Source organism: Mustela putorius, unplaced genomic scaffold (genome assembly GCF_011764305.1).
Source record: "Mustela putorius furo isolate JIRA1106 unplaced genomic scaffold, ASM1176430v1.1 tig00000450_pilon_pilon_pilon, whole genome shotgun sequence".
Taxonomy (NCBI): Eukaryota; Metazoa; Chordata; class Mammalia; order Carnivora; family Mustelidae; genus Mustela; species Mustela putorius.
The window spans coordinates 14,516,411-14,542,326 of NW_025421385.1; the positions used below are offsets into that span (position 1 = coordinate 14,516,411).

The 25,916-nt window shown below is 39.6% G+C and overlaps 1 protein-coding gene across 6 annotated transcripts in view; it reads right to left on the minus strand.

Moving 5' to 3' along the window:
* Positions 1 to 25,916, minus strand: part of ESR1 (estrogen receptor 1) — a 412,487-nt gene that overhangs the window by 75,215 nt on the left and 311,356 nt on the right. For all 6 annotated transcript variants that reach the window (XM_004753574.3, XM_004753571.3, XM_004753576.3 and 3 more), the window contains one exon: positions 5,395 to 5,533. In XM_004753574.3, the coding sequence (XP_004753631.1) occupies positions 5,395 to 5,533 (139 nt within the window). The remainder of the gene's footprint in view (positions 1 to 5,394; positions 5,534 to 25,916) is intronic.

Here is a 25,916-nt window from a genome sequence, read left to right on the forward strand (position 1 = left end):
AGTGCTTTGGCTTCACTGAGAAATCCGCAAATATTTCTCAGAATTTGTTAGCGCTGACGGCGCCAGCAAAACAGAATTAGACTGCCCCTTGGAAACTGGATAGTCCTACTGAACACGCAATTTACATTGTTTCCTCTAACATTACATCTGCCTTCCAGCATCGTAAATGGCACTCCTGCAAGAACAAGAGACCCCACCAAGGATGATATAGGTTGAGCATTTTTGCTTCTGTTTTTAGGTCTATATTTTTCCAATGTGGGCACTCGAGCAGGACTAAACGAAGAGATGCATTCCTAGTTGACACAGAGGACATATTTTGTATTTTCTGGTGCCAAAACACACCAGAGGATTAGGTGCTAGAATGGAAAATAGTTCTCTCCATTTCCTGATTACTTTCACAGGCGTTCTTATTATCTTTAACTTTGCTCTTGTAAAACACACACACAGTGCGAGAAATTACTGGGTTCTTTATTTATACCTTATAATAACCTTTATTTCTTGGTTTTCGCAGGAAGAGATGACTGCACTTAGAGCCTGGAACTCACTGCTGCAGGACACAGGGAAGAACTGGAAAGTGTGGGCAGGCTAAGCACGCCAAGGGTAAAATTAGCCTCCGAGCATATGACTACCAGGAAAGCTCTGAACTACCAGTATCAAGATATCATGGGTTGTCATCGGGGAGTAAATCAGGCAATAACTCTTTTTAAATAGACTCAAGATAGGAAATATGTCCTCCGTTCACAAATGTGGGATGCCAGCCCAGCAGGTTTTTATATTCCTGTAATCACTAAACCTCATGTGCCAGTACTAACCTCTCAGTAATTACAAGGCATGACTGGGACAAATTTTATTCTCCTGATGGCCTTGCAAGGCACACGGTTTGAGAGAACGGGACATCACTGTAATCAATCACAGATAAGCCCCGTCTCCAGGGAGCGGTGTTGGTAATCCGTGGGTGACGGGACTGCGTGGAACTCCTGGTTTTCCCTTTTCCCTGTTTCTATGCAGAGGTAAACAGCCTGTGAAGGTGGCTGACTTTTCAAAGGCTGTGTCACAAAGCCAGAGCTAAAATTAAGAGGAGGACTATAATGTTCATTTTGTGCTTACCAGCTGTCAGTTAAGCTTTGACAGTTAGGGTTTTCTACCGTTTTTTACAAACCGTGTTTACTGGGCACACACTGTTGGGAAAAGACCAACAGGGAGGAAGGACAGAGTGATTTATGCTAATCAGAGAGTTGGATGTTATTAAGAGGGTTAGGAGCCTACAAGGTAAAAACATAAACAGTTGTTCTCAGCTATCACTCAAAACCATCTTACAGGTAGATAGAACTTCAGATGGGCTACTGGTCACGTATTTTTATTGTTATGCATAGATCAGTGCCATCACAGGGAGTCATCCCCCCCAATAGAAAGGGTAATGTTATAATATGGACATTTCCTGATATTTGGGTGCATGTTAACTAGGAAAGTATAGAAAATTTTATATTATAAATCAAATTTTATTTTTTATGTTTTATATTATTTATATAATTTACATGTATTTATATACCTTTATAATCACTAAAATGTGCCTGGTGTCCTTAAATCCATTAACATCTTGAGGAGTTTACTCGATAGTGGCTCTAGTTATGGGAAAAAATAAGAAGCAGTTTATCCCTGTTTGGAATTCAGAAGCTGCAGAACAGGTCTGCGGAGTAGAAGCAGTGTGTAAGCCTTAGCCAAATTACTAATTTAAAAAAATCCTTTCAAAACAGACGGATTTTAATTTCTGTTAAGTCTTTATGGGACCAAACCAGGAATTGATGAATAGCAATGAATAAGAAGTGAATGAGTTTGGGGCGCCTGGGTGGCTCCGTGGGTTAAAGCCTCTGCTTTCAGCTCAGGTCATGGTCCCAGGGTCCTGGGATGGAGCCCTGCAGTGGGTTCTCTGCTTAGCGGGCAGCCTGCTTCCTCTTCTCCCTCTGCCTGCCTCTCTGTCTACTTGTAATCTCTGTCTGTCAAATAAATAAATAAAATCTTGAAAGAAAAAAAAAAAAAGAAGTGAGTGAGTTTGATGACAAAATAGCTGAAATGACCATCCGATGATGTAAATTCTACTGATGGCCACAAGTTACTCTCAGGTGACCACAGCCCATGAGATTAACAAACACTTACTGGAGAATCCTAGAAGACTTTGTGTTTCAGAGGTAACAAAAGGGTGAACAAGCTCTGGTTCCTGCCCACAAGAAGCTTGCGAGCAGGTAAGGAAGAGAAGACGCGCCATCGCAGTATCTGCATGGTGGCCGGGGGGTGAGAGCAGACCACACACAAGAACTGAGACCAAGGAAAGGCCACCTTCACCTACAGAGGGGAGGGCATGAAGAAGGGTTTAATGGAAGAGTATATCTAAAATGAGCCATAAAGAATGGGTAAGCTGCTGCCAAGGAATTCTAAAGGCAGAGGACCTTTCAGAAAAACTTGAAGTGTGTAGTTACGTTGATGCCTCTCGGGCTGAATTCAGCATCCAGGTGTTTTTAGCCTGGACAAGAGCTCACCAACTTCACTTAATTCTCAACACTGCCTTTTGGACTCGCACCCACTGGCCTTCCTCATTTACAGTATTTGACTGGCTCTGCAGATGTTTATGTTTAGACGTAATGATCAAGATAAGAAGTCTAGACAGTTTCTTCTAAGGATTAGAAAGAGCCAATTGAAGCTGAGTCAGGAAGTGTCAAGATCATAACAGCCTTAGAAAGAAGTCAGAGGCAACACTGTGGGGGCCGGACAGAAGGAAAGAGGGGTGGTGGCCAAGACAGACAGACTATAGTGGAGAGGCAATACTCTGGAGAAGGGACAGTGAGGACCTGTGCAGAGAGCACATGGGGGCAGAAGGATGGAGACCAAGGAGAGGTATGGATTTCAGAAATGGCTCAGAAATGACTTGACAGCTGGGTAACATGATGGGTGGGGCGTGTGGCCTCCATGATTAACTCAAACCTTATAGCTTCAGTGTCCAGATGAATGTTGATGTCACACACACAGAGAATAAAGAAAAGAAACAAAATGCATAAGGAAGATAATATATTTGAGTGAGAGATAATGGTGAGTCTGAAGAGCTTACAGGGCACTGAAATAGAAAAGTCTAGAAGAGTTGTTCTCAACCAGGGTCAATTTTTCACCTCCCCTATTGCTGCACACTGGGCATGTTTAGAAATGTCTAGAGACATTTGGGGATATTATCACTGGGGAAGAGGGGTGTTAACCCACCAAAAATGTCAGTAGCGTAGAAGTTGAGAAATCCTGCTCTAGAGGAAGTGAGAACTTCCTCTGGAACTGAAGAAAGTAAGAAAAGAGGCAGATGAGAACTTTCACTCATTCACACCATGATAAGAGATTTGAGAGAATACTACTTACAGTGAAAGTATGTGGAAAAGAAAGTGAAGCAAGTGGCTGACAAAATCCTAGGCAATATCAATACCTCATTAGCAAAATGAGTTCTTTGGTGTGGGGTTAATGTCACAAATCATTTCACTTTTTTTTTTTTTTAAGTAAACTCTACCCTCAATGTGGGGCCAGAATTCATAACCCTAAGATTAAGAGTTGTACGTTCTGCTGACTGAGCCAGACAGGTGTCCCAGACCCTTTCATATTTAAAATGCAATGACAGGATGACTGTTTTCAGAAAGTGCATACCTAGGAGGGAATGAAATGGGGAATCATGGAGAAGATCAGTTATGAATGAACATCCAAAAAAATTAAGCTCTGAAGACACATTCCAGTCTGCATCAGGGAAGCACTGTATGTGGTCTGCAAATGTGTTATAACTTGGTCACAGAACCACACAACTGTAACACAAGACAATTAAGAAAGAAGAATTTGGAGGAGGAAAAGGTGGATGAGAAGAAAAGAAGGAAGGAAGAAACAAAGGAAAACAAAGAAGAGTGTGGAAGGGGGAAAACAGCAAGAGGAGAGAAACAGGGGAAGGGAGAGAAGGGAAGAACAGTAGAGACAAACTCTAGAAGACACACAATACAGTGTGAGCACAGTTCTAAAGAGCAAGACTAGTGGTTATCCTCAAAGTTCTGACAAACTCTAATACGGGACTCCATTTTAGAACAAAATCTGCTTCTTGAACAGTATCATCAATGTTTTTCAAAAGCTATCTAACACAAAAAGACAAAATGGTAACCAACACTTGTACAATTCTCCAGTACTTAAATAAACTTCACGGTTTCTGTTCCACAGGGCTCGCCAGAGGTGGGGAAAACTGGAGAGGGACAGGAGATGGGGAGGTAGCGGAGCACTCCAAAGCGAAGGAATGTAGAAGGATGCATCACAGGCAATCTGGCAGCCCCAGAGCAGAAGCAAAGGAAGTTTGCAAGAAGCATCTAGAAGATGATCCTTTCCCATTCAAGTTGTTATGTGGGCCACAAATATTAGGTATGTCTGGAAACCAACAGAGGCATCACTGACCAAGAAAGAGGATGAAAAACATGCGCATAAGACAGAGGCAGTATGAGTGTCAAGCCAGACAGATCCTGAATTCCAATCTAGGCTCCCCCACTGGCCAGTTGGATGCTGTTTGTGAGTAGCAGAATGGCTCTGAAATAGCTTCTTTCTGGTCAATTGTGAATGGTAGGCTTCCTAGGCATGCCGTGATGCTTAAAGGACATCATGTATGCGAAGTGTCAACCCAAATAGAATACATTAACTAAGGTAGCACATTTGAAAACTGAAATCTTCATTTTTGAAAATGAACAAGTAACTTTTATGAATTCATAGAACTGGGAGTTGCCTTCAAAAGGCTGGTCAAATTTCCTCCTTTAACTGATAGGAAAATTGGAGAAGGAAATGAAGAGGCTATTCTGGTTTGGGTATATGTGGGCCAAAAGAGACCTTAATTAAAGGGAGGTTATTCACTTTTTTTTAAAATTTATGTAACACAGGATGAAGGTTGAGTTAGAAAATTAGAGTCCATAGTTATATAGATGTGTATAAATACAAACATAATACGTATGTGTGTGTGTGTATATATATATATATATATATACACACAAACATGCATACGTATGTGTATATATATATATACAAACATGCATACCCATGTGTATATATATAAACATTCATTTAATATGTATATGTACATATAATATACAAATTATATATGTGTATATTCAAAATAACATACTGCTCTGAGGATCTTCTATTAAGACGTCTAGCATCCTCCAGCAGAAAGCTGTCCTTAGCTACCCATGAAATTCACTAGACTGCATCTCCCACATTCACCCCTTTGTAAAGTAAACATATCTCATAAAGTTCTTGGGCACTTCATGGAGTACCAAATAAAAGAGGTTTAGGCATAAGTTGCTGATTATAAAGGATGCACTTCCCCCAAGCTTTGGTCAGGTCACTTACCTGTCCAGGAGCAAGTTAGGAGCAAACAGGAGCTTCCCTGGGTGCTCCATGGAGCGCCAGACAAGTCCAATCATCAGGATCTCTAGCCAGGCACATTCCAGAAGGTGGACCTGATCATGCAGGCTCAAATCAACAAAGCCTAAAACAAGACAAGAAAACCCTGCTGACTTAAAACGGAAAGTCATCATTCCTAGTGAAATGAATGCAAGCAGGCATTTGAACTGGTGAGGTCTAATTCCTATTAGATGGTATGGATGTAATGAAGCACACTGTACAGCAAAGCCAAGGAACTATTTTTAAACCTAGTATATCAGTGAACATTAATGTAGCCGCAAGTTTCTTGGTACCTGATTATCTCATCTTTAGAAATATATGAACTTACACAACCCCCTTAACTTTCTATAAAGTTCTATACTTTATGTTATAATTTATTATCTTAGACTTTTTTTTACTTTGATATCTCTAATACTCCTATGCAATTACTATGTTTCATTTCTAATTCAGTTGCAGATATTTAGGTACAAGAAATTTAAACTACTGCCTTAAACCAAACAAGAATTAGAGCATAGGCAAGGACTGAAGTCACTAAATTTCCATTTCTTTGCTTCATCCCTAAGCCATGGTCTTCTTTTTCTTCACACTATGTTAAAAAAAAAAAAAAAAGGCTAATAAAATAGCGTGTGTAAATAACTAACTTGGGGGGGGGTGAGTCAGAGGAATAAAGGTGACGTTATGATTACTTCTGATAATAAATAATAAGGTGCCCTTTTTTGATAAAAGCTTTAATGGGAGATTGAATTTTTTCCCAATCATCATTGACAATGTGGCAGATGCCTAATGATAATAATAATAACAACAACACTAAGCAAGAGGAGAAGCGGAAACGGGAGAGGAGGAGGAGGAAGAGGATGATGAAGAGGAAGAGAACAGGTGGAGGGAGGAGGAGAAGAAAGGGGGAAGGAGGAGTCAGAAGTGAAGGAGAAGAAAGAGGAGGAGGTGCAGGAGCGGGGAGAAGGAAGAAAAGGGAGAGGAAGAAGACGGCCAATTTATTGAGCCTTTACTATGGCTTTGAAGTATTAAACAATTAGCTGTTCATTTCTGATACATAGTTGGGCCATCCTTACTGCTAAATAGGTGACTAACCATGCAGAGAAACCCCAGCTACACAAAGACCTCAGAGTCTATGCCCCCTGAGGTCATCATCCCCTAATCCCCTAATTCTATCTTCAAAGTAATGCGAAAATTCTTCCTCTCCTTTCTATGCACTGTCACTATTTTAATCTAATTCCTAAGAGTCTCTCGTCTTCCTGTCTGACTTTTGTAACTCAGCATAATTATTTTGAGGCTTACCCATGGTCTCCTTGTATGAATAGTTGACTGCTTTTATCGCTGAGTGGTATTTCATTGTATGGAAATATACAATAAATAAATACAATTTGCTTATTCTTTCATTGGACATTTGGGTTGTTTCCAGTCTGGGGCTCTTACAAATAAAACTTTTATGAGAAGTTTATGTACTAATTTTTTGTATGAACATAGGCTTTAATTTTGGTGGGGAGGGTGTAAATATTTAAGACTCTGATGGCTGGACCAGATGGTAGGTGTTTATATCACTTTTTAAGAAATTGCCAAATTGTCCTTTTTATATTCCCACCAGCAACAGATGACAGCACTAGTTGCTCCATATCCTCACTTACAGTTGGCATGGTCAGTCTTTTTTTTCTTAATTCTTTATTTAAATTCAACTTATTTAACATATAGCAAATTATTAGTTTCAGGGGTAGCATTTCTTTTTAACTATAGCATGTTTTAGTAGATGGACAGAGGTATCACACCAGTTCTGTGGTTTTAATTTGCATTTCCCTAATAACTAATGATGTTGCACATCTTCTCATGTGCTTCTAACAGATCACTATCATACATTATATTGATGTTAATTATGCCTGTGTCTGTAAATTCTGCTAGGCTGCCTATTCATCAGAAGCACCCAATGCATGATTCTATCAAATTCTGCTTTTTTTTTTTTACAATTTTTTTAAATTTTTTATTTTTTATAAACATATATTTTTATCCCCAGGGGTACAGGTCTGTGAATCACCAGGTTTACACACTTCACAGCACTCACCAAAGCACGTACCCTCCCCAATGTCCATAATCCCACCCCCTTCTCCCAACCCCCCTCCCCCCAGCAACCCTCAGTTTGTTTTGTGAGATTAAGAGTCACTTATGGTCAAATTCTGCTTTTTAAAATCTGTATTTGTTGCACCTTCTCCTACATCAATCAACCATTCCAAGGCCCATTACAGTGTAGACTTTCTCAGGGAAGCTGTCTTCCATTGTAAAGAGTGAGTTTCACTCACTGAAATCAGGGCTTGCAACTGGAGAAAAAAATTGGTAGCTCTGTTCATTAAAAAACAAACAAACAAACAAACCAACAAACAAACCATGACTGGGTATTAAAACACCATAACTGGTTTTCAGGCCTCCTGGATAGAAAAAGGAACAGATATCTGTACAACCTACAGCTATTTACCTCTGGAGTACACTGGGTCAAAATAGACTAACCTTGTTCTGGAAGAAACACTGCCTCAGGCAACAGGAAATGTTTCTTTTTCTCAGTACCCAATGTCTAATGGGATAAATTGACTCCAGTGAGTAGTACTTAAAAGGAAAGCTCTCTAGGAAGTTTAATTCTCTAAGATTTTACCTCAATCTTTTGGGTAAAGTCTCAGAATAGCATTGTAAATGGACACTGTCAATTAAACTCCCTTTCAGAAATGTTAACATTAGAAAGGGATGTCTTCTGGGATACCTAGGAGGCACAGTGTGTTGAGCGACCAACTCTTGGGTTTCAGCTCAGGTCATGATCTCAGGGTCATGAGATTGAGCCCTGTGTCAGACTCCATGCTTAGCATGAAGTCTGCTTAAGACTCTCTCTTTCCCTCGCTCTCTGCCCCTCCTCCCCCCACGCTCTCTCTCACTCTCTCTCTCTCTAAAATAAACAATTCTTTTAGAAGAGTGATGTCTCCTTTCATGACATTCACTGTTTTATATGGGAAAAAATATAACCATGTGATAATGTCATCCATGATGACACGTACACCCTGCTATTCAATACCCTCCAGAAACCTCAATCACGCAGGATGAGATTGGGGAGTATCCTTTGAGAGAACCCCAGTTGGCCACACAACCATTCGATTTTGGAACACCAAAGGAGTGTTTTCTGGTAGCAACCTTACATAGTAAACTGAATCATACTTTTTAATTCTCATTTCAAATCTTCAGTGCTATTTAAGTCTGACAGTTTTAGTGGTCTCTTGGGAGCCTCAGAAGCTCACCATAACCATTTGTACCACACAAGTCTAGTGATTATGAAATCTGTCTGAAGTAGGTCTGCTAGCAATACTTCTTAGTCTGAGTACAGCAGAATTGCTGGGGCCTTCTGTTGAGATGATATAGATCTCTCAAAAAGAAAGAGTCTGTTTAGTCATTTTTCCCAACTGTGTGTATTGCCTTCAGACAAGGGTTGATGCATCTCCTGCATAGTGTCCTCTGCAAGTTCCTGGGGCATGAGTGGAGGTGGTGTGGGTGCAAAATGACTATCAACCTTCCCCATGAATGTGAAGGCTCCTGAAGATGGCCCATTAAAGACTCTCGATTTGGGGGCACCTGGGTGTCTCAGTGGGTTAAAGCCTCTGCCTTCAGCTAAGGTCATGATCCCAGGGTCCTGGGATCAAGCCTCACATCGGGATCTCTGCTCACCAGAGAGTCTGCATCCCCCCTCTCTCTCTGCCTGCCTCTCTGCCTGCTTGTGATCTCTGTCAAATAAATAAATAAAAATTAAAAATTAAAATTAAAAAAAAACTTTATTAAAAAAATAAATAAAGACTCTCAATTCATCAATGGAGACAAATAACATCCTAAATCCCAAATGAAATTATATTATCTATCTATGGACAAGAAGCTTCAAACCTTAGCTATTTTCCTTATAAACAAGAGGAAGGATGGACAATTCCAACTGGATCTGCTACAATAACATAAAGGCATTCAACAAGGCCTTTCTCAAATACTTGAATGTGTTGCCACTGTGAAGATCGGAGGGAGCAGCATTTATGGGATAGGAACACAGGAACCAATGACAGATATTTTTCCAGGTGACATAGCCAGAGACAGTTCACCTCCCATCACCTGGGGACTCCCATCTTAGCAACAATGAGAGTGACAAGGGGCCCTGAGCCTGTGGAATCCACAGCAGTGAGACAGAATGGATACCTAAAAAGTATAGTTTGTTGAGACCAAAGGAAATCAGATGCAAGGAAATCTCATTTTATAAAATAGAATTTTCAAAGAAAGCAAACATGGATCTTTTCCTCTAGCCTACATTCAGAGATCAAGTCATAGCGTATCTACAGATGGAATATCCTGGAAGACAGAAATGCCTCACATCCTACTCCCCACGGACTATGCGGGCAGGGCTCTGATGAAGTTGAGAGAGGTCTCTTTCACAGAGAAATAACCCTTTATACATACAACTGGCTCTATTATCTCCAGCTTTATTACCACATAAATACATTCCTCCCTCTATCCTCCATTATAAAATAACAGTTCTTCCTATAAGATTTTTATCTTAGCTTTAACTGTGAAAGCAGCTCATGGCATGTCCTCCTTCTTCCCTGGGCCACACGAGACCCTAAACCTTCTTCCCCACTCTGTTGGAGATTGCCAGACAAATTACTAAATTTGCCTTGGCACACAGGAGATCCTTCAAGCCTCACCCTCCCTTATGGGGTATGACACGACTCTTAGAAGTGACATTGAAAAGTGTGCAGAGATCCTTAGGCAAAATGACTAATATAATATGAATGCTTGTAAAATTCTGCACCGCAGTGGGGTAAAAGGTAAATCACAGTGGCTCTTCAGGATAAGCATGAGGAAAAATAAGTACTCTGGTAATTATATTTCTTACTTCCATGGGATAAATCTATAGAGATGTAAAGTGAGGTAGAAACACTGTGGAAGAAAAAAAAAGCAACTACGAAACTAGACGCCAGGTGGTTGGTTCCCTTAGTAAATCCACTGGAAAAAAATATTAGTTTCCTGACCTTCAGAAAAAATTAATCATGTTCTCAGTCATAGGATGACCCCAATGTTCTCCAAAATGTCATTTTTGAAATTGCCTATTAAATGCTTTTTGTATTGCTTTAACTCAATAGGAGATTTAAATAATTCATCTCTTCCTCTGGATACCAAAGACTCAGTGGAGGAGGAGAAAGAGGAGGGGGAGGGGAGGGGAAAGGGGGGGAGGGGAAGGAGAAAGAAGAGGAGAAGAAAGGGGGAAGGAGAAGAATGGAACATGAAACTATAGCATAAAGACAGCTACAAGCTGAACAAAATTGGGGATTTCTGAAAGAAAGCCTACAGAACAGATAATACCAGAGGGACCTAGGTCCCAGTTCAAATGCTAAGCAGTCTTCATGCCCTCCATTTGTAATAGTTTCTCTTTTTTCTCTCCAGAAAATGGCCACTTGATGTCATACTATGGACATGTACCCCATGATACGAGCTCCTGCCTCCAAATAAATTCTTAGATCCTCTTTTTATGCAGTCCTATTTATAAATTGTGATTCCCATTCTACACCTCTTTAAGCTATACCCAACAACATACAAGCACTGAAAAATTTTTAAACAATGAGCTGAACCCATTTAAATATAATGCACCCCTCTCACCAAATACATAGCACTGTTACAAGGTATGAAAGTGGCAACAGATTATCACAATGCAAGAGCATGGGCCTCCTCCCCAGCCTGCCCTACATCACCATGTCTGTGTGCATTCTGGCTTTAAGAATTCTGTGTGCATTCTCTGCTGTAAGAAAGGGAAGGGCGCACAGGCCCTCCTCTGGCACAATACCACTTATCCAACGCTCTTGTGCAATCACCACACTAATAGACATCCACATTGCCAATACCAAGCTGACACTTTTTTGAGGTTACAATAGCCCTCAATTCTCAGGCCCGATTATGACAAGCTATTTCCAACATGGAATTTTTTTTGATTATCAGGAGGGTACACCAACCTTCCTCCCCATCCTCCCAATGGAATGAGGAGGACAGAAGTAATGAAAAGAGTATGAACTGAAAAGTCAAGTAGACCTGGCTTGAAATTCTTCTGTGGCCTACAGCCAGTAACCTAAGATCTCTGAAAGCTCTTCCCATCTGAAAAATGCAGATGGACTGACCTACCACTTCAAGTTATTATAAAAGTAAAGGACTTGGCAGAAGTCCTGAAGTGCCAGAGTCCTACTCAGCGATAGTCATTCTCCTTCCTATTCATCCCGACAGGCCTGGAACTTCTTCCTAATAGAAAGGAACACAACTTTTGCAAAGCACCAGAAGAAATGTTTTGTTTCAAAATATTTTAGATTTAGAGCTTCAAACCTAAATTGGGCACTTTGTGTTTGCCCTAAGTCATGTTGTGTTTTCTGTTTATATTTTTCTTTTTATTTATATGCAAAAATAACCTAATAAAAAAGGATAAAAGACTTCCTGGACATCAAACAGCTCTTACAAAACAAAGTTTTCATGATTTAAAAGTGGAAGGAGCAAAAGCATGTGGATTATATTTCTCCTAAAATACATATGTGAAGAAATGAGAAAAGAAAGCACGTTTGGGGTTTTATTACACTCAAAGCATTTCAAGATGTTTAGCAAATCCAGAATCCAGCTGTATTCATACCCCCCCAATATAAATGGTTAATGGTTTCCTACTGAACTCAGCAGACTTCCACTCTGTATTTGCTGCTCCTTATTTGTCTTGAGAGAGAACAAAACTTGCACTGTGGTGATGACCTGCCTTGGGAAATAAAACAGCGTTCTCCAGGCAATGCTCAGCAATAAAAACCAGTGGTTAGGTGAAGAACCAAATGTGACAAATTTGATATTTTGAAAATGTCACATTGAGCATGGTTGATAGCCGTGAGTTGAGTTTGGAGAATTCAGGGCAGAGTTTTTAAAGTAAACCAAAGTAATGTTTTTTGAATGAATGGTGTGTATCTTAAATGCTCCTTATTAAGATGACTGTATGTTGAAGGAATTACAGATGATGAGATCATGATATCTATATAAATCCACACTTTCTTGACTCTCTAGCCTGACAAGGGTACTATGTTTTCATATAATATAATGAGGACATTTATGACATCATTACCAATTCAACTATGGTGGGTTTTTTATATATAGATTTATTTATATGGGAGAGAGAAAGCATGTACACGGCGGGGGGGGGGGGTGCAGGGGCCAGAGAGAGAGCCCCTGCTGAGTGTGGGGCTCAATCCCAAGACCCTAAGATCATGATCTGAGTCAAAATCAAGGGTCAGACATTTAATCGACCAAGCCACCCAGGCACCCCAACTGTTGCTTGGCTTTAACCACCATCCCCCACACTATATTCAAGGAACCATACCCCTTATAACAATTCTTTGAAAAATTATTAGACTTGCCCATGAAAAATATATTCAGACTTCACTTCAGAAATTTTCTAGCATTTTTCCCCCCACTCTGGACATTAGGCTAGATTTTTCTTTTCTTTTTTTTAACGGTAGGCTCTATATCCAATGTGGGGCTTGAACTCAGGACCCTAAGATTAAGAGTCATGTTCTACTGGCTGAGCCAGCCAGGTGGCCCCTGGACTTTAGGCCCAATTTATTGTATACTCATCATAAATGATTCTAGGTATGGATTTGTGTATACAGTAGTTTATAGTTACATTTTACTTACCTAGCAATATTTGATTTTTTTTAAACACATCAACACATAGGATATGAAAAAAAGTATATGGAAATAAATTGTGTCTGATCTAGAGAGGTAATTATAGAACTTATTTGATTAGTAAGAAAAGTAGAGGTATTTTGAAAAGCACCTCAAGATCTTAAGGTTTAGGATTATATATTGTAGCATATGTAAAATAATTATAACACAAGGAAGGAAATTTTTCTTGACCTTAAATAGGAGCTTTGTAAAATATTTCCCTGAACTTCTATTTAGCAGTTTTGTTGACAACACACTTTTAAATGGCCAGGTACATATTTTCTTATTTTTCTAAGGCTGGAGAGATCTTAATTCTGATCATCGAATTGTGAAATGGTGACTATTTTCTTATTAAAAATTATGTCCTCAGGTTTGAGTATGTCATTGCATCTTTGGGAAAGGGATAGATGAAGCTACATCCCTCATGTAAGCATCCATTTATTCTGCAAATTTCCCTCTAAATTTAATAATAAGGAAACGTTTTCCTCTCCTAAAGAGTCGATGTGTTCCTTTTGTTGGACAGTAAGAACAACAGGGCTTACCACAGACTGCATGAAGCCCTAGGTCAGGAAGCACAGACATAAATACAATATTGAAGGCCATAACGATTTTACCTGTTTCCTGGGGAAATGACTGCCTTACTCCTCCTTTTTCTGGCCTTACTTTTGACTGTACTATTGAATTACAAGGCATCTCATACCAGATAGAAGAGTAAATCATTAAAACATATATGTTTCCACACACACTTAACTATCTCCCCCCCCTTTTTTTTTTCTATTTAACAAAAAATTATTTTCATGATGACAGATAAGGAAGTGGTTTGTCAGGAGAAAAGAATTAATCTCACAACTATATCTGACTCCAAAAAGAAAAATAAGTCAAGACTTGCAGATATTGGGATTAGACTTGGGGATCAAAAAAAAAAAAAAAAAATGTCCCTCCGAGAAAACAAAGCAGATGGCGACTCTACCTTGTTACCAACCCCATCTGTATTACACTCAGAGCCTTGGTTTGTGAAGAGATGGTTGTCATGACAATAAGCATTTGAGAAGAGTTCTGGAGAAGCTCATGGATTTAAGAGTGTCTCCTAGCTTCCCAATTTTTGAAACACACACACAAAAAACCATTCCCTCCGTCCACCAAATAAACAATTCTACTACTTCTTGTATTGGCTACAATTATTCTCTATTGAAAGTATACATTTTTTTCTACTCTCTCATGTCAAAATCCTCCTTGGAGGGACAGAAAAGCTCTTTACTCTGATACAGCCCGGCTTGCAGGTAAACTAGTCTTTTATTTTTATTCAGCAAGGGCAATGGTATTAACTACCGCTTAATTTTTTTTTTTTCCTTCCTAGCCCAGAAAAAAAATCAATTTCAGCTTAAATGAAGAAAGGGGAAGAAAGTAAAAGAAATGATTTTCCAGTTTTTGAGAGCAGATTGCAAACCAAAGAAGGAAAAAATTTAGTAAACTATAAAGGAAAGTACTTAAGCCTGTCCTTTGACGTGCTTGGCAAATGCACAGGAAGGCCAGCACTGTGGGGCGGTGCTGGGTTCACGCACAAAGAACGTGGATTGGCTGTGTTTAAAAAGTCAACAAGCACTTGTACCTTGGAACATACATTTTTTTCCCCCGTCCACCTAGAAGCATACCTACAGAAGCATTTCAAAGACTATTGTCATCAGTCTTGAGTTTTCCGGATAACTGTAAGCTCCCGGGAAGCACTATAAACGTCAACACAAAGACTGAGAGGGAAGCAGACAATTCTTTTTAAGCAAGTCCCCTAAACAAATGGGCAGCAATGATTTCCTCCTCCTGCCTCCCCACTGCCTAAGCCACTCAATGAAACCAAAATTGATGATTATCTTAGTCTTAGGGAGTGTTTTCTCACACACGTGCACACACACACACACACACACACACACACTTGCTAGAGGAACATCCATTATTGTTGATGACCTGGGGACATCTAGTTCTAGAATGAATTAAGAGCAAAAAAGAGGCTTATTTTCTCATTGTTTTCACTTAAATTCAGCACATTCAAATGGGAGTCTTCCAAAGCAAAATCACCAGAAATGTTGAGTATCAAATCATATAACAACTGTTCCTCTGAAAAACCAGAGGATAAGGCATAGGACCCCATCCCAGGAAGGAGTAGGCAGCCCCAAGTCTGAGGCTAGTGGGGACCCAAGAGTCCCACAAGCACACAGGGGATTTATTTAGAAAAGTTTGCTTCCTTACTTCCAATCTTCCTACAGCTCCCCGCCTCTCACATTCTTGCCATTAACCTACCTGAAATTCAACCCCAAAGAGAACAAACAATAAAATAAAGGAGAATCATTTCAGCCTCTTCCAACCCAGATCTGAAGTCAGGTATCACTGACCTTATACATACGCCTGCAGAGAGAGCCCATAAAGAAATTAGAAAGCCAGAGACTACTTTCCTTTAACCCATGATGGATTCTTTTTTTTTTTTTTTTAATTTTCAATTTTTTATAAACATGTATTTTTATCCCCAGGGGTACAGGTCTGTGAATCAGCACTCACCAAAGCACATACCCTCCCCAATGTCCATAACCCCACCCCCCTGCCCCCCACCCCCCCGCCTCCCAGCAACCCTCAGTTTGTTTTGTAAGATTAAGAGTCGAGACAAACCATGATGGATTTTTTTTTATAAGCACAGCAGATCTAATGATAAGGTAGGTAGCTGGGAGAACCTCTAAGAGATATTCTCTAAATGCTAATTACCTTCAAAGCAAGAACTATTTCATTTCTTATTAGTTCAACATGGCCCTTGGCTTGGTATTGAGCTCCATCAGGAACATTGACTCTAGGGGCACCTGGGTGGCTCACTGTGTTAAGCCTCTGCCTTCATCTCAGGTCATGATCTCAGGGTCCTGGGATTGAGTCCTGCATCATGCTCTCCACTCAGTGGGAAGTCTGCTTCCCTACCCCCCGCCTCCCTCTCTGTCTACTTGTGATCTCTGTCTGTCAAATAAGTAAATAAAATCTTAAAAAAAAAAAAAAGAATGTTTACTCCCTATGAATTACAAGAAACTGCAATAATATTTTTCAATAAAAATAAATAGTAACTACATTAGTTTTATAGAGCTGCTATAACAAAGTCAACTGGGGAGTTTAAAAAACAAAAACAAAAACAGAAATCAGGAAACAACAGTTTAGAGACCAGAAGTCTGAAATCAAAATGTCAGCAAGGTCATGCTTTCTCCAAAGATGGTAGGGAAGAATCCATTCTATGCCTTTCTCTTAGCTTCTGGTATTACAGGCAATCCTTGGCATTCCTTGGCTTATAGATTCATCATTCTAATCTCTGCCTTCAACAACACATGATGTTCTCTGAGTGTCTTTGTATCTTTTCTCTTTTTATAAAGACATGAGTCCCATTGGGTTAGGGCCTGCACGGAGTATGATCTCATTTTTAACTTGATTAATTGCAAAGACTATTTGTAGGTAAGGTCACATTCATAGATACTAGAGGTTAGGACTTCAGTGTATCTTTCGGGGAGATGCAATTTAACCCCCAAAAATACAAACTGTAAACACTGTACCTCTTACATGGTCATGCTCAACATTCAACAAATACTATTGAGTATCTCCAATTTATATAAACCTGGCATGAGGCTGGGTACTGTGAATACAGAGATGGGACAACATTCTTGTTCTCAAAAAGGTCATAGTCTATAGAAGAATCAAGAAAATCAAGAAAAATGTCGTAAATGTCATGAAAATGTCATAAGACCATAATGACTGTGTTAAGTACCAACAGAAGGGAAATATCTGAGAAGTGGGCACTTTAATCTTTGAAGCTAGGGAAAAGGTGGTTCCTTAGTTGTAACACAGTTTTCCCCTCTTCCCAGCATATTGTTTTAATGACTTCAACTCTTTCAACATCAAGGTTAAGTTCTTATTCCTATAGTAACTCTTCCCCATATCAGGGCTTACTCACAAATTCATCTCTCTCATGAGACTGGGAACAGAATGAGCACAGGGACTATGTCTTGATAAATTATACCAACAGTACTTAATGTCATACCTGGCTGAGAAAAAGCCCTTAAATAAGTATTTGTCAAATAAGCAGGGGGGAATAGGTAAATAAATGAATGAGATAAAATGAGTGTAAATGAATTATCCTCTGCAATTTGAAGGACTTCCCGGAAGATCTCCAGTTTCTCAGTGAAGAGAGGTGTTGACAGGTGAAGATGCAGAGAGGTGAAGTGACAGGATAAGGTGTTGGAAGAGCATAATGGAGGACTGAGATGGTTGCTGTGGAAATAGGAAGAAGGCAAGAGCAAGAGGAATTGTGAGATAGAGAGAGGGACCAAGGAGAGAAAGAGAGAGAATACACTAGATGGGCAAGTAGAATATTTGGGAAACCACTGTTGGACTCCCCAATCTAACTAAAAATCCAACCTCTTGGACTCTCCAATCTAACATTTAAAAATCTCTACAACATAAAAAAAAATACAATCTTAGAACAAAACAATCTTTCCCTTTAACTAGAAAATTACCCTTTTGAATATAGGGTTACTTACATCCTAAAAATTCAGTATCATCTATGTATAGACCCAATTTTTTAAGGAGCAAAGACTGAAATTTAAATGTCCAATACATTTTTTTCCCTATGAAGAAAAAGAAAAGTATTTAGTAACAGTCCTAAATATGATACTCATTGGAGTACTTAAAAAGCATGAATTAATTACAGAAAAGTTACTTAAAAGCATGAATTATTACACTCTTTGGAACGCCTACTATGGGTCAAGCATATATTGATGTCAGGGACAAAAAATAAATTAATATGTCTCGGTCTCTGACATCAAAGCTAAGAGAGAAGAGTGTCTCATTAAAAACTGATTGGAAAGCTGTATCTAAGACCACATTAGAGGACTAACCAGAGCTGTAAGACTTGTTCAGTTTTCTAATTCGCATCTCAGTGGAATACTTGGGGAAAGGGAAGCAGTGAGACGAGACACAGGGACCAGAGGTATGGCATGACACTGAAACTGTCCCTACAGCAGACATGCAGGGATAGAGAACCTGGAGAAAGGAGTGGTCAGAAATGTGGCTCTTGAAGGATGCAGGAGCCAGGGGGAGCTAAGGAGTTCTGGCTTCAGCCTTGAGGCAAAGAGAGACCAATTAAGCATTTTAAAAGTAGGAGTCTTAGGGAAGCTCTATTTTTAATTTCTTGAGGAATCTCCACACTCTTCTCCAAAGTGGCTGCACCAACCTGCAATTGCACTCCTGGGTATTTACCCCAAAGATACAGATGTAGTGAAAAGAAGGGCCATCTGTACCCCAATGTTCATAGCAGCAATGGACACGGTTGCCAAACTGTGGAAAGAACCAAGATGCCCTTCAATGGACGAATGGATAAGGAAGATGTGGTCCACATACACTATGGAGTATTATGCCTCCATCAGAAAGGATGAATACCCAACTTTTGTAGCAACAAGGATGGGACTGGAAGAGATTATACTGAGTGAAAGAAGTTAAGCAGAGAGAGTCAATTATCATATGGTTTCACTTATTTGTGGAGCATAACAAATAACATGGAGACATGGGGAGATGGAGAGGAGAAGGGAGTTGAGGGGAACTGGAAGGGGAGGTGAACCATGAGAGACTATGGACTCTGAAAATCAACCTGAGGGTCTTGAAGGGGCGGGGGGTGTGTGTAGGAGGTTGGGGAAACCAGGTGGTGGGTATTAGAGAGGGCACGGATTGCATGAAGCACTGGGTGTGGTGCAAAAACAATGAATACTGTTACGCTGAAAAGAAATTAAAAAAAAAATTTTTTTTAAAGTAGGAGTCTTAGGTAGGGTGAAGGCGAGGAGAATGAATAGAGATATGCTGAGATATCGAGGAAGGATAATTAACTGAATTTAACAAATGAGGGATGAAAAGACGGGGAGGAGTCAGGATCTAAGTGTCTGGCCAGTGCGACTGGCCACGGTGACGGGCATACATAAGGAAGAGAAGGCTCATGAGGAACGCAGTGAGCTTAAATATGTTTTGTCTAACTTCCTGAGAAGCAAGGAAAAGTCTCGTGGATTGCTGAAATAAGGCTCTGAAGCCAAGAGGTCTGGGGCAGCCTCGAGTTATCAATTGGGTATGATTAGGAAAAAGGTAAAAACTGAAGTCACTGGAGATGAGTTTACCACAGTTATACCACTTAGAAGGGGAATGCAGAGAGAAAAGAGGCAAAGATGTCATGAGAAATGCCAATGCCATCAAAATAATAACCATTTTTTTTCCATACTTGAAACAATGACTTTGGTACTTTAACTTTAAAAAAAAAAAGCCTTTTTCATTCAGAGACTATTTCTAAAGTTAATAATAATAATAATAATAATAATACAGCATGGGGCTGGCATGTGCCATCCTCTCTTAAATAGAAGTTCAAAAAAGGAAAAATAAACATGTTATCCACTGATTCTGAAAAGGTTCAACTCTGGCCATGTATGTGGCTTTTTGTCAAAATACTTTCAATAGTAAGAATTCACAAACGGCATAAAATATATCTTCTCTTGGTCATTCCCACTTGGGGTGACTCAACACTTCCAATTTCTCAGATTAGGAGCTTAATTTCAGAAGATCATCAACATTCCTCTTCTTGAATCCAGAGGGGGTCCTGAGAGGAGACAGGGTCCCAGCTCGGAGGAGCCTCCTGCATCTGGAGGCCTGAGTTTGTGTTCTCCCCACCGGCTTTCTGAAGGTGCACTTAAGTGGAAAATGTGGTCTCGCCTTAGCAATGACGTCACCTCATGCCTCCCAGCAGACCTTGTAGCAGCTTCCTGTTTCCGGGGAGCTGACTGTTGCTGAGCTGCCCTGAGAGGAGTCAGCCTTGGAGCTGGCCATGTCCTCTCCTGAGAAGAGTGAGCAGAGCCACTGGGGCAGTTTTTCTCACAGAGCTGGCAAGCAAGGTGACAGCAGGGAATAAAATTTGAGGAAAATAAAACTTAAAATTACATCGTCTATTTTGAATTCTTGGAAATAAAGGAATGTTGAACAGAATTATTTTTTCTTCCAGGCAGAAGTTGTTTTTATTTTTATAAATGAAAATTAAGAGAATATCCATAATTTTGGACTAGTCAGATTTCTAACCTACATTTCATTGTCATAAAACCAAAGAAAAGAACTTTCTCTCTCTCAATATATATATATATATATATTTGGTCTTTCTCTTCCTACCATCTATGAAGCAGTTAGGAAATTCTCCAGGGAACAATGGACTAAAATTCCTCATCATCACTTTCTCTAGTGCTATGGTCAGCTTCTCAAATCAGCTTCCAATCCAGAAAGAGGAATTAAGCCAGAACTGGAGATGGGCATGAAGGTAGTTCCTTTGATTCATAGAAATTGTGGTTATCAGCATGAACCTATCTTACAATTAGCAGTGAAAATATACTTTGTCTTCAAGGCTGTAAAATCTCTTGTTCTAAGTATTTCAGACCACAGATAAGAAAATCTTACAATCACTAAAAAACCAATACAACCACCCCCAATACACACACAGACACACATACAGACACACACACACACACATACACATACCCCAATAACACATATACCAAATCAGAAGCAAGGTTTAGGAATACTTAGCAAGACGGAGGAATGGATGTGTTTTCTGGGATACGAGGACATACAGGTGCCATCACTGTAATTACATATATTCTTATTCTTTCTCATGATAACAAGATTACTGATGGTCTAAGAAGAGAACGGGCTCAATCCAGGAAGTCACCGACTGGGTTCCGGTTTGCTCAGGCAATGCTGGAGTGGGTAAAAGCATGAGCAGAAGTTCCACACTCCAGGAAGACCTAATTATGTCCCACATTTGTAAAAAGAGAAAAATGACTGTTGGCTACCTTCTTCGAGTTCCATGTTTTTCAATTGGATTTTTAATGTTTCAAATGTAGAATGAATTATGAAAATGCAAGGTGTAAAGGGAGAGATAATAGGTTTTGCGGAGACCAGGTTTGCTACTTTCTAGGTACATGAGCTTGGGTGAATTATTTCATTCCTGGTACCTAGCACAGTGTCTCTCTTGATCTATGCTCCATGAATATTTTGTGAATGAATGAACTGTCCTGGGCTTCACTGTTAATTTTTTTTAAGTTCTTATTTATTTGACAGAGATCACAAGTAGGCAGAGAGAGGTGGGGAAACAGGATGCCCGCCAAGCAGAGAGCCTGATGCAAGACTCAATCCCAGGACCCTGGGATCATGACCTGAGCCGTAGGCAGAGGCTTAACCCACAGAGCCACCCAGGAGCCCCTCACAGTTACTTTATCTACAAAGCCAGAATGATAATAATATACCCATAAGACATTATGATGACAACTTAAAAGTATATAAAGAACCTAGCACATTGCCTAGAAAATATTGCTGGCCAACAAATAAATGGTGGCTGCCATTGCTTTAGTTCATTTTTGCTTCCCCCCCCCCAAAGATCGTATTTATTTATTTATTTATTATTTTTAAATATTTTATTTATTTGACAGAAAAAGAGATAGTGAGAGAGGGAATACAAGCAGAGTGAGTGGGAGAGGGAGAATCAAGCTTCCCACTGAGCAAGGATCCAGGTGTGGGGTTCAATCCCAGGACCCTGGATCATGACCTGAGTAGAAGGCAGAAACTTAATGACTGAGCCATTCAGGTGCCCCAAAGATTTTTTTTTAAGTAATCTCTACATTCAATGTGGGGCTCTAACTCACAACCCCAAGATCAAGAGTCATATGCTTTATTGACTAAGCCATCTAGGCATCCAGTTTTTAATGACAAAAGTGCCAAATATTATCAGATGACAAATATTCTTCCCACACCCAGATGATGAGTTTCACTGTCTACAATGGTTATGACTGCGTTCTTAAACATCTTTATTCAATCTGGATGTCTGAAGTCTATGGACTCCTCAGAATAAGGTTCTGAATGCATGAAATAAAATAGTTAAAGATCACAGAATAGAACCAATTATACTGAAATCCAGTTCTTTTGAAGAACTTGGTGTGTTGGGGCGCCTGGGTGGCTCAGTGGGTTAAGCCTCTGCCTTCCGTTCAAGTCATGGTCTCAGGGTCCTGGGCTCAAGCCCCGCATCAGGCTCTGCTCAGCAGGGAGCCTGCTTTCCCCTCTCTCTCTGCCTGCCTCTCTGCCTACTTGTGATCTCTCTGTTTCAAATAAATAAATAAAATCTTTAAAGAAAGAAAGAACGAATGAACGAACAAACTTGGTGTGTCTATGGATGCCCACTTAAGAAGCCCTTGCAGCAGAAGGATGGAAATCAATGACTTCCCAGGCCATCGAGGGCTGCTGGTGTTTTCATGCACAACATGTTACAACAGGGGCCTCCTTGTGCTTCCCTCCACTTTTCTTGAAATGTTCGCATAAAACTACTGAAAAGCAAAGAGGATATTATTAACTACTAGGAATGCTGTCTACATATAATACAAGGAGATCTTGGGGGGAAAGGTTGTAATACAGACCTAGTAAAACAACAGCATTTGAGCTCTTATTGAAGAGCACACACAGGGGTTGGTCTTCGTGATTCACTCTCAGTGACTCAGTTCATAAGCTATTAGGGGAAATTATTAATGTTGTTACTTAACTAAAGAATCTTAGTGAAAATTCACCAGGATTTGAAGACTGAAGAGAAATGGCAGGTCTTAAAATAGATTATTAATTTAATAAATTCTAACATGACTTTGAGATGTCAAAAAATATTTTATTTACTCTTAAAGGATAGCAAATCTGTTATTAAGGAGCTATGCATGAAATAGGTAACACCTCGAAAAGATACACTTCTCACCTTTCAAATCTCTCAGAAAGATTTGTCAGATATGTGAAGCTTTGTCTGGTGCCCGGCCATATACGGCCAGCTGAGGACTGGCCAAGAGGAGTAGGGCTCCCACTCTACCATTCGCTTTGACATGACCATTATGAAGGGTGGTCATAATGGAGAAAGGAAGAACTGTCCACCCAGTTCACTTCAAATAACTTCCACGTATTCTTTCCAAGGCATCTTAGATACCAATGAAAGTCAGATTTTAAGACTAGAAATTGATAGCAAAGCAAAATCATCTCAAAGGCACACAGCTCTGTGAAAGGATTCTACTTCAGACAGAATAAGAATGTGAAAAACACCTATCCTTCTGAATGTGAGCTGACAGGAAGAAAGCAGGTCTTAGTCATAAATACATGGAGAATCCTATATCATATGGGAATTGATTACACAGACAAGTGATGTTGTCTCTATCTGGAGTCTGCAAGATGGTACATAATTAATGATATTGTTTCAGAAACATGTAACTTGTTGGTTGTTTGAACAAAGTCTCTGATTCTTTGTCTCAACTTTCCCCGGTTCTGGAAGATACACTACCACTCCAGGGCATGACTCAGTGGGTCAGCCCTCATTGAGGACTTACTAGAGAGGCAGAAACAGACTCACCCATCTTTGCTTCCCCCAAAGAATTAAAAACTGTGCTTTTCACAAAACTGACACTCGAAAAGATTCTGAGTGAATATTTGCAGGGAGCTGAAAAAGAAACAAACTCATGATGATTTTATTGGCAATTAGAACATCCTAATGGCATAATCTCTTAAGCTGGGCCTCATTATTTTTCTATATAAATGGCATATTTACATATAAATTTTACCTAAACATTTAATATCCTCCCCAAATTGGGATACTTCTGAGAAATAACAAAGATAAAGAGACAAAGAAAAGTCCTCACTACATGGAAAAATATAAAAGAAATAGACTGAAAGTAAATAAACTGCCTAATAATAAAATCCTAACAAGTAATGAGGAGGATGAGGAATGCTCTCATCACTTCTGGAAGATTTCGGAGGCACGTTCCAAGGGCTCTCTTCCTGCCCTTTGCTTCCAGTGGCTAGTTTTCTAATCTCTTCAGGATGATGGCATCTTTAAACCTTCTCCACTCCCTTTTATTCCCTTTCTTTTATTTGCATGGTTTTCTCTTCTGCAACTCCATCGTCCAGTGGAATTTCAGGAAAGTGAACATGATTTAAATTTTGAACTCTAACAAAAATTTCAAATCACTTTTGCCCTGCTAAAAGCATAGTCAATGTCAAGAAAGAGGCAGAAAGTGGCACAATGGTTTGTTGAAAAATAACTCAGGTTCTTGGCTCCATCAGCTTCCATCAATAGCAGCTACTCTGCACATTACTTCTTGGGGCATAGTTTTATCCTGACACATCAGTATTAACAGTTGTAATGGGTTATACTTGTCCTCCTCAAGTTTCTACAGCTATTAATGTTAACCCTCTGGTATACTTTGTGACTTCTGTCTCATTTTGCAATCCTGGGACTGAGGTTGAAAAAAAAAAACAACATTCTTTTAAAATGTTAAGTGTCAAAAGTATCCTAAATTCCCTAAGGCTGCTACAGAACAAAAAATGATGTATGCTGAGCACAAGGGTTTGTGTGTATGCTTATCTAATGTTTAGTTCTATGTCTTGAATGAGCTACCACAGATCCATTCATTTAGGAGTTGATTAGTAAATGATACGTTAACTGAATGGATGAGACAATAAATAACAAGAAAATTCAGGACCCAGGTATATATCAATACTGATCCCCCCCAAAAAACTGATCAAATTTAGTTCTATCAACTAAGTTTGAGAAAAACAATAAACAGTGAGATGCTCTTCACATTATATTTTTGTTTTATTTTGCCATTTTGTTTTTGTTTTGGCCAAAGCTAGGAAAAGCATTTATATAGGAAGAGAAAGCATCTGCTTATGAAAGGTTCCTATGACCCCATTTTGCTAGCTGTGAACAAATATTAGAATAACACTTTTGGATGGTCTGGAAGCCCTCTTGTCATCAAATCTCCTTTGTCCTTAATAGGTGGTGAATGGCTCTCTACCTATTTGAAATGACCCAGAAGATCAGCTTCTCTGTACATTACATTGAGGGCAACTCTTAGGGATTTGCTCAAACTAACAGAACAACAACAAAAATGTCATCCACCAAATATTTATTGAAGGCCTATTATATTCAAGGCATTGTGTTAGGGACCAAAACTGTCACACACTCATTTATTTTACATGTTGTATAGGGATCCCAAGTTCTAGTTTTGCCTTCTAATTACATGCTTAACACTCTATTACTAGAAGCAAGTGATATATAAAGAGTTATATTTCCTAGTCTCATTTTATAAAACTCAAAGTAAGGCACTACAAGACTTGGCACTCAATGCAGAAGCACACCCTACAAGATTAAAGAGTTTGGGAAAATAAGAAATTCAGTGAAGACAGGTGTACTGAGGCAGAGGGGTTTGGGGTATCCCATCAGATGGAGATGTACATGAAAACACGATGCAAGTGGAAACAGAAAGGCTGAGTAGATGTGCATTTTCATGGACAGAGATGCAACCATAGACTTGTATTTGGACATGGGCATACACATCTGCATGACAAGGAGGTGACTGCCCCAGGTAAACCAGGGGGTGTGCAATAAGAGAAGACAATATATGTCTATGTGGTGTGTAGGCACATTGAAGACAGTCTCGATGCCTTGCTGCAAAGTTTGAATGAGGTTCTGTGACAACCAGAGCTGATAGTTGTGAAGTCACTGTCTTTTATAGGAAAATAAGGACATTGTTCCATACATTCCATAGTGACTGAGAAAACAAGTCAATTATGAAAAGATATTAATGTTCTTGAAAGGCAAAGTCTTT